The sequence below is a fragment of the Oncorhynchus masou genome, chromosome 1 (genome assembly GCF_036934945.1).
Source record: "Oncorhynchus masou masou isolate Uvic2021 chromosome 1, UVic_Omas_1.1, whole genome shotgun sequence".
In the NCBI taxonomy this organism is placed as follows: domain Eukaryota; kingdom Metazoa; phylum Chordata; class Actinopteri; order Salmoniformes; family Salmonidae; genus Oncorhynchus; species Oncorhynchus masou.
Window position 1 is genome coordinate 36,994,839 of NC_088212.1, and position 10,025 is coordinate 37,004,863.

General features: G+C 40.5%; 1 protein-coding gene across 1 annotated transcript in view; it reads left to right on the plus strand.

Moving 5' to 3' along the window:
- LOC135543384 (palmitoyltransferase ZDHHC8B-like) overlaps positions 1–9,796 on the plus strand; it is a 94,665-nt gene extending 84,869 nt beyond the window's left edge. The window contains exon 11 of the mRNA XM_064970597.1: positions 554–9,796. Within this exon, the coding sequence (XP_064826669.1) occupies positions 554–710 (157 nt within the window). The 3' untranslated portion in view covers positions 711–9,796. The remainder of the gene's footprint in view (positions 1–553) is intronic.
- Positions 9,797–10,025: the final 229 nt, after the last annotated feature.

A 10,025-nucleotide genomic window follows, 5' to 3' on the forward strand; every position in this document is an offset into this window, starting at 1 on the left:
ACAGTCGATTTCCTTCCCACTTCCTTTTTACAACTAATTTCCAAAGGGAAACGTTTGGTAACGCAGTAAAACCCAAACAAAAGACACACGGAGACGGCACAGCTTCCATAGAATTCATATCAGAATAATAATGTAGAACTCTCTTTCTGCCACACAAATTGTAGCTGTGTCGCCACCCCATGCCCGGCGAGGCCCACCGCATCATGCAACCACTCTCTAAACCAACCTACCTTAGCCCTTATTTCAAAACATTTCATACAGATTTGGGGGTCATGAATACAACACTCATGATAATTTACACTCGTACCAGCAGGGACACTGGCATGTGTTTCATTACTCTCACTAGTGTCATGGTCATTTCCGTCATGCATGCTCCCGGGACATAACACCAACTACTAACATCACCAGAACATGTATGCAAGAACAATACACACTTTCTGTGTTTTATAATCCATGTGCTTGTATTAAGATGGGGGGGGGGGGGTTCTATCTAAAGCAAAGTTGGTTCTCACTTCAAATAACTATGCCCTCTTGTTTTTCTCTACCCATTCAGAGAGGCCATGATGCAAAGTAAAGTGAATGGGCAAATGGATTGCCATCTAGGGCCCAACAGCTCCAGTGCCCAGGGCAACCCTCTCAGCCCTAGCCGCCACAGTAATGTCAAAAAGGTGACTGGGGTGGGTGGCACCACCTATGAGATATCTGTGTGAGAGGGCTGGGGCCCGGGGCACCAAACCTTAAAGGAGAAGGCAGCATTGTCATGGCAACCACCTCCAATGGCAACAACATCCACAACCGTGCTAGAGAGGATTCTCTTCTTCCTTTTACCGTTTTTAATTCAATATTAACCAATCAGGGGTGCAGAGCACTTCCTCATTGGGAATTATTGTCCAATCCGGGCCAGCCCCGGTCTCTGTGTGTCTGTACTGGAGGAGTGGATATTGATCAGTGTGTGTTGTGGGAAAAGAGCAACTTCAACCTAAAGAGGGCTGATATTTGTACAGAGTGTTGTGTTGTTGAAGTCTGTGGCTTGTTGTGTTGGTTATCACTGAACAGTCTGAATCAGACAGACAGATCTTAAATGTATTGTTTATGGCGTCTCTCAGTTGCGGTCTATCTGCTGTTATAAATTGGGCGGATCGAGCCCTGAATGCTGATTGGCTGAAAGCCGTGGTATATCAGACCATACACCATGGGTATGACAAAACATTTATTTGTACTGTTCTAATTACGTTGATAACCAGTTCATAATAGCAATAAGGCACCTTGGGGGTTTGTGGTATATGGCCAATATACCACAACTGAGGGTTGTATCCTAGCACTCTGCGTTGCGTTGTGCATACAAACAGCCCTTAGCCGTACCTCCCTTAGCCATGGTATATTGGCCTTATACCACACAATTATTGCTTAATTATGTGTCATCATCACACTCACTACACACTCACAGACCACAAGATTTTAACAGCCAGACACACAAACTCATACAATTGATGTCACACATCTTTGTTCAGTCACATTCTTTAAAATAGCAGTGGTATGGATAGCTATCTCCAAACCAATAAGTTATGCGTATAGCAGCACCCCATTGGATTCAAGCATACAGCATCCCTCTTAGGTATTCAAAGTGCTTCACATATCCTGTCCAAATGACCATGTCTGTCTGGTCCATCAACAACATGTTGGCCATTACTGAGTGGAACAGAGGGAAGATTACATTAAACCAGTGAGTTTTAGATCAATACAATCTTTAATAGGCTGACTGATCTGAGCCAAAGACAACACAACTGTGCTGTGTTGCACTCAGAGACACAGGTCTTGAATGTCTCCTAATCTACATTTATCCTCTGAGTTTTTAGGAGGTGTTTTAGGGTTTACAGTACAGGAGCATATTAATCCAAACTCTAGCTGAGATCCAGTATTTACCTATACAGTATACCATAAGCTACAGTCTGTACGTTATCAGCAACATACGGTGCCTTCGAAAAGTATTCAGACACCTTGACCTTTTCCACATTTTGTTACGTTACAGCCTTATTCTAAAATTGATTAAAATAAATGTTTTCCCTCATCAGTCTACACACAACACCCCATAATGACAAAGCGAAAAGAGGTTTCTAGAAATGTTAGCACATTTATATATTTTTTTAAACAGAAATACCTTATTTACATAAGTATTCAGACCCTTTGCTATGAGACTCGAAATTGAGCTCAAGTGCATCCTGTTTCCATTGATCATCCTTGAAATGTTTCTACAACTTGATTGGAATCCACCTGTGGTAAAGTCAATTGATTGGACATGATTTGGAAAGGCACACACCTGTCTATATAAGGTCCCACAGTTGTCGGTGCAAACCAAAGCAAAAACCAAGCCATGAGGTCAAAGGAATTATCCGAAGAGCTGCAAGACAGGATTGTGTCGAGGCACAGATCTGGGGAAGGGTACCAAAACATTTCAGCTGAATTGAAGGTCCCCAAGAGCACAATGGCCTCCATCATTCTTAAGTGGAATAAGTTTGGAACCACCTAGGCTCTTCATAGGGCTGGCCGCCTGGCCAAACTGAGCAATCTGGGGAGAAGGCCCTTGGTCAGATAGGTGGCCAAAAAACCAATGGTCACTCTGACAGAGCTCCAGAGTTCATATGTGGAATTGGGAGAACCTTCCAGAAGGACAACCATCTCTGCAGCACTCCACCAATCAGAACTTTATGGTAGAGTGGCCAAACAGAAGCCAATCCTCAGTAAAAGGCACATGGCAGTCCACTTGAAGTTTGCCAAAAGGCACCTAAAGACTCTCAGACCATGAGAAACAAGATTATCTGGTCTGATGAAACCAAAATTGAACTCTTTGGCCTAAATGCCCAAGCGCCATATCTGGAGGAAACCTGGTACCATTACTACAGTGAAGCATAGTGGTGGCAGCATCATGCTGTGGGGACGTTTTTCAGCAGCAGGGACTGGGAGACCAGTCAGGATCGAGGGAAAGATGAACGGAGCAAAGTACAGCGAGATCCTTGATGAAAACCTGCTCCAGAGCGAACAGGATCTCAGACCGGGGTGAAGGTTCGTCTTCCAACAGGACAACGACCCTAAGTACACAACCAAGACAATGCAGCTTGAGAGGATATGCAGAGAAGAATGGGAGAAACACCCCAAATACAGGTGTGCCAAGCTTGTTCCATCATACCCAAGAAGACTGTCAAGAAGACTGTCTAGGCTGTCTTTGCTACCAAAGGTGCTTCAACAAAGTACTGAGTAAAGGGTCTGAATACTTATGGAAATGTAATATTTCTGTTTTTAATTTTTTTAAATAAATTAGCAAAAAATTCTAAAAACCTGTTTTTGCTTTGTCGTTATGGGGTATTGTGTATAGATTGATGAGGGAAAAATACTTTCCCAATGCACTGTATATGTAGTCCAACACCCTATCTATTAGTTTAAATGTTATGTTAGAGTGACCCCCGACACAGACCAGTGCTAAGCACATACACAAAAGCCTGTGCTACTGAGAGTTACAGTGGTGGCTGTTGTCTGTGATCAGTTCTGAATACCCAGTCAAAACAGTCCTCTCCATATTCAGGACAAATCCCACCAGCTTGGCAGTCAGCCATGCACAGCCAAAACATCTGACAGGCAATTTATTACTTTTGTGACTTAGTAGTTTTTTTTGTTGTAAAAATAGGTCTACCCATAATAAGTTATGTTAATGTCATGTATAATTGTGTTTTGTTATGATTCAAATCAAGTGTGAAAAAACCTTGAAAATCAAAGAAGTCTTCAGCTGTGTTATAAAATAAAGAAAACTCACCATTGTTTTTCAAAATTATTATTATTTTATTTTTTATATATATACCCAACCTTTTGAAAATGTTTGCAACATCTTGCTTTTTATACAGATGCTCAAGCTTGGAATGGATGTTTGTATTTGAGTGGATTCTTGTGTTGATAATTTATAACGTAAGTAAATAATAAATAACATAAGGAATACAGAGAAGGGGGTATACTAGTTTGTTGTATTTTGCAGTGTAAAAAATAGTTATTGATGAAACTGTATGATGAAGCAATGAAAGTCATAGGAAGCAGATGTAAAAACAATTGTTTTTTAGAAGTGGCTACTTTCCCTGACTCTGTTAACGCTCAGGGTAATCCTGACTGTCAGTCTGTCTGTCCAGAACATCAACAGGTTTCAGACTGAAGACAAGAAATCCGTCTTTCAGCAGCTGTTTGGTACAGCGAACCAATTGTATTACGTAAGACGTATGGAAAGTCATACATAAAACTATGGGACTGTTTTTTTGTGTGTTCACTGAAGAAAATAAGATATATTTGGTCTATAATTTTTGTTCATACAAAAAATCACTGTACACTGAACAAAAAGATAAACGCAACATGTAAAGTGTTGGTCCAATGTTTCATGAGCTGAAATAAAAGATCTCAGAAATTTTCCATACACAAATTTGTTAACAGCCCTGTTAGCGAGCTTCTCCACTTTCCTTAGATTTTTTTAATCCTTTAGGATTTAAGGCAAGTCAGTTAAGAACAAATTCTTATTTACAATGAGGGCCTACCCTGGACGACACTGGGCCTATTGTGCACCACTGTTACGGACTCCCAATCACAGCTGGATGTGATACAGACTGGATTTGAACCAGGGACTGTAGTGACACCTCTTGCACAGAGATAAATAGCCTTAGACCGTTGTGGCACTCGGGAGCCCAAGATAATCCATCCACCTGACAGGTTTGGCATATCAAGACGATAATTAAACCACATGATCATTACACAGGTGCACCTTGTGATGGGGACAATAAAAGGCCATTCTGAAATGTGCAGTTTTGTCACACAACACAATGCCACAGATATCTCAAGTTTTGAGGGAGCGTGCAATCGGCATGCTGACAGCAGGAATGTCCACCAGACCTGTTGCCAGATAATTTTATGTTAATTTGTCTACCATAAGCCACCTCCAACGTCTTTTTAAAGAATTTGGCAGTACATCCAACCAGCCTCACAACTGGACAGGCATGAGCTACGGACAACAAACACAATTGCATTTTATCGATGGCAATTTGAATGCTGAAAATGTCCCAGCTTTCCAGCGTGCATACTCACCAGACATGTCACCCATTGAGCATGTGTGGGATGCTCTGGATTGACGTGTACGACAACATGTTCCAGTTCCCGCCAATATAGAGCGACTTCGCACAGCCATTGAAGAGGAGTGGGACAACATTCCACAGGCCACAATCAACAGCCTGGTCAACTCTATGTGAAGCAGATGTTTTGTGCTGCATGAAGCAAATGGTGGTCACACCAGATACTGACTGGTTTTCTGATCCATGCCCCTACCTTTTTTTAAAGATATCTGTTACCAACAGATGCATATCCGTAATCCCAGTCATGTGAAATCCCTAGATTTGGGCCTCATTTATTTATTTCAATTGACTGATTTCCTTATATGAACTGTAACTCAGGAAAATCTTTGAAATTGTTGCATGTTGCGTTGATATTTTTGTTCAGTGTAGTGTTTTGCATCTTTCTTTTCTTGTTTGTAAAAGGCTGTCTGAACATGAAGTGAAAAATGGCACCTGGACATTTTCCCGTTCTGTGTTAATGACGGAAAGTCATTCGGAAAGTATTCAGACCCCTTGACTTTTTCCACATTTTGTTAAGTGACAGCCTTACTCTAAATTGGATTTAATTGTTTTGTTTCCTCATCAAACTACACACACTACGCCATAATGACATAGCATGAACAGTTTTTTAGAAAAACGGAAATATTACATTGACATAAGTATTTAGACCCTTTACTTTGTTGAAGCACCTTTGGCAGCAATTACAGCCTCAACTTGAGTATATCGCTACAAGCTTGGCACACCTGTATTTGGGGAGTTTCTCCCATTCTTTTCTGAAGATACTGTCAAGCTCTGTCAGGTTGGATGGGGAGAGTCGATTGCATAGCTATTTTCAGGTCTCTCCAGAGATGTTCGATTGGGTTCAAGTCCGGGCTCTGGCTGGGCTACTCAAGGACATTCAGAGACTTGTCCCGAACCCACTCCTGCATTGTCTTGGCTATGAGCTTAGGGACGTTGTCCTATTGTAAGGTGAACCTTCACCCCAGTCTGAGGTCCTAAGCGCTCTGGAGCAAGTTTTCATTTTCCTGTACTTTGCTCCCTTCATCTTTGCCTCGATCCTGACTAGCCTCCCAGTCCGTGCTGCTGAAAAACATCCCAACAGCAGGAGGCTGCCACCACCATGCTTGACCGTAGGGATGGTGCCAGGTTTCCTCCAGATGTGATGCTTGGCATTCAGGCCAAAGAGTTCAATCTTGGTTTCATCAGACCAGAGAATTGTCTGATTGTCTTTAGGTGCCTTTTGGTAAACTCCAAGCGGGCTGTCATGTGCCTTTTACAGAGGAGTGGCTTCCGTCTTGCCGCTCTACCATAAAGGCCTGATTGGTGGAGTGCTGAAGAGATTGTTGTCCTTCTGGAAGGTTCTCCCATCTCCACAGAGAAACTGTAGAGCTCGATCATCGGATTCTTGGTCACCTCCCTGACCAAGGTCCTTCTCCCCCGATTGCTCAGTTTGGCGGGGCAGCCAGCTCTAGGAAGAGTCTTGGTGGTTCCAAACTTTTTCCATTTAAGAATGATGGAGGCCACTGTGTTCTTGAGGACCTTCAATGCTTTTTGGTACCCTTCCCTTGATCTGTGCCTCAACACAATCCTGTCTCATACCTCTATGGACAATTCCTTCGACCTCATGGCTTGGTTTTTGCTATGACATGCATTGTCAACTGTGGGACATTATATAAACAGCTGTGAACTCCAATGAAATTGTAGAAACACCTCAAGGATGACTAATGGAAACAGGATGCACCTGAGCTCAATTTTGAGTCTCATAGCGAAGGGTCTGAATACTTGTCTAAATAAGGTATTTCTGTTTTTAATTTTTAATACATTTGTAAAAATGCCTAAAAACCTGTTTCTGTTTTGTCATTATGGGGTATTGTGTGTAGATTGCTGTGGATTTGTTATTGATTTAATCCATTTTAGAAGAAGGCTGTCACGTAACATAATTTTGAAAAAGTCAAGGTGTCTGAATACTTTCGGATGGCACTGTACATGGATGAAAAGTATTATATTTGCTTGCAGCTACACAACTAATCAATTATATTGCCATTATGGCCTTTTAAGAGGACAATGATGTTTACTGCACAAATACATCTGATGGAATTGATTGAGATTGAATAGAACAGATAGCCAGATTGCAGGTTGCCATTAAAAAGTCCAAACATGTTTGTGACTGAATGGTTCCACTTTTGGATGGTAGAATCCTTTTTAATAACATATTTTTAAAGCCAAAATTATTGTACCTATTTATCGAGATACTCACTTTATTTAAAGTACCACAATTCTACATATACTGTAATAAATGTATGTATATATTGTACACACAGTGCTGTTTCTAGGCACAATCCACATAAGCAGCAGCTTAAAAAGAGGGGGCCACTAAAATGTTTTACTTGTGATGTGGGTGGGCCCCCCAACCAAATCTCGCTTAGGGCCCCTAAATGGTAGATTTTTGCTACATTTTAATATATCAGAGACAGAGTACACAGGCAGATGTGACCCTCGCATTTTTACATTTTTTAATATTCTTTTTATTTCACCTTTATTTAACCAGCTAGGCCAGTTGAGAACAAGTTCTCATTTACAACTGCGACCTGTCCAAGATAGAGCAAAGCAGTGCGACACAAACAACTGAGTGACACGTGGGATAAACAAATGTACAGTCAATAACACAACAGAAAAACACAATAGAAACGTCTATATACAGTGTGTGCAAAAAATTTTCCTTTTTGTTGTTGCATTGAAGACAGTATAGAAGAAAATACCCTGGTAATGTTATTTTAGGCTCTTGTTTGTGACACATGCCATTCCAATTCTCCATCTAATCATATTATCAGAGCAATTGCAGGCTATAAGCTTAAAATATGAGGTTACACATTAATAACAACTGGTCTGACCCCATAGCATACCCTAATTGTAATATATTAAACGTGGCAAAGGCAGCTAGTTAGGTTACTATGCCATACATATTTTAAGTTTAATGTACATATTGGGTCACTTGTCTCATAATAGTTTCAATTTAATCTTGAGATGATCACTTGTTTTATGGGAATAAAAATATTGAACTCAAATTCACCTGTGGTTCTTGCAGATGACCCAACATTGTTTATACATACTTGAATCCTCCCCGTCAAGCACACACTTATGACGAAAGTGATTATTATTCTTCCTTTAGATGACTGACATTTATTTATTTTTTGCTGTGTTTTGTCTGACGAACATTACACCAAGTCACCTCCCCTGAATAATATGGACTAGTGCAGAATACCTGTTGCTGTTTGTCTTGCTTATCATAATCAGATGTAGTATTTTTAACATTTTTAACATTTGTCATATGAATAGAAAAATGAAAGATGTATGGTGCATTCAGAAAGTATTCAGACCCCTTGACTTTTCCACATTTTGTTACGTTACAGCCTTATTCTTAAATGGATGAAACCGTTTGTTTCCCTCATCAATCTACACACAATACCCCATAATTACGAAGCAAAGACAAATTTGTAGAAAAGTTTGCAAATTTATAAAAAATAACTTAAATATCACATTTACATAATTATTCAGACCCTTTACTCAGTACTTTGTTGAAGCACCTTTGGCAGTGATTACAGCCTCAAGTCTTCTTGGGTATGACGCTACCAGCTTGCAACACCTGTATTTGGGGAGTTTCTCCCATTCTTCCCTGCAGATCCTCTCAAGCTCTGTCAGGTTGGATGGGGAGCGTCTCTGCACATCTATTTTCAGGTCTCTCCAGAGACGTTCGATCCGGTTCAAGTCTGGGCTCTGGCTGGGCCACCCAATCAATTGAATTTACCACAGGTTGACTCCAATCAAGTTGTAGAAACATCTCAAGGATGATTCATGTAAGCAGGATGCACCCAAGCTCAATTTTCAGTCTCATAGGAAAGGGTCTGAATAATAAATAAGGTATTTCTGTTTTTAATTTTTAATACATTTGCAAACATTTCTGAAAACCTGCTTTTGCTTCGTCATTATGGGGTATTGTGTGTAGATTGATGAGGATTTTTATTTAATCAATTTTAGATTAAGTCTAACTTGGCAAAATGTGGAAAAGGTAAAGGGGTCAGAATACTTTCAAAATGCACTGTATATGTACAGGTAACTGCTAAAATGAAGGAAACACCAACATAAAGTGTCTTAATAGGGCATTGAGTCACCACCAACTAGAACAGCTTCAATGAACCTTGGCATACATTCTACAAGTGAATGGAACTATTGTTGATGGTGGTGGAAAATGCTGTCTCAACCTTCGCTCCAGAATCTCCCATAAGGGTTCAATTGGGTTGAGATCTCGTGACTGAGACGGCAATGACATATAGTTTACATTCTTTTCATGCTCATCAAGCCATTCTGTGACCACTCATGTCCTGTGGATGGGGGAGCATTGTCACCCTATCGGGGCATAGCCATGGCAGCCAAAGTAATGGCCTGCCTAGCATATTTTTCATACCCTAGGCATGATGGGATGTTAATTGCTTCATTAACTCAAAACCACACCTGTGTGGAAGCACCTGCTTTCTTACTTTGTATCCGTAATTTACTCGTTTCCGTTATTTTAGCAGTTACCTGTAAATGCTTAATAGTTGTTTTTGTTAAAAGGAAATATTTGCCACTTGACAGAATTAGAATAAAGAAAATGTTGTCAAGCCTAAGGTTGAACTATACTGAACAATTATATGTAAAGTGTTGCTCCCATGTTTCATGAGCCGAAATAAATTAGCCCAGAAATGTTCCATATGCACAAAAAGCGTATTTCTCTCAAATGTGTTTACATCCTTGTTAGTGAGTTTCTCCTTTGCGAAGATAATCCATCCACCTGACAAGTGTGGCATATCAAGAAGCTGATTAAACAGCATGATCATTACACAGGTACACCTTGTG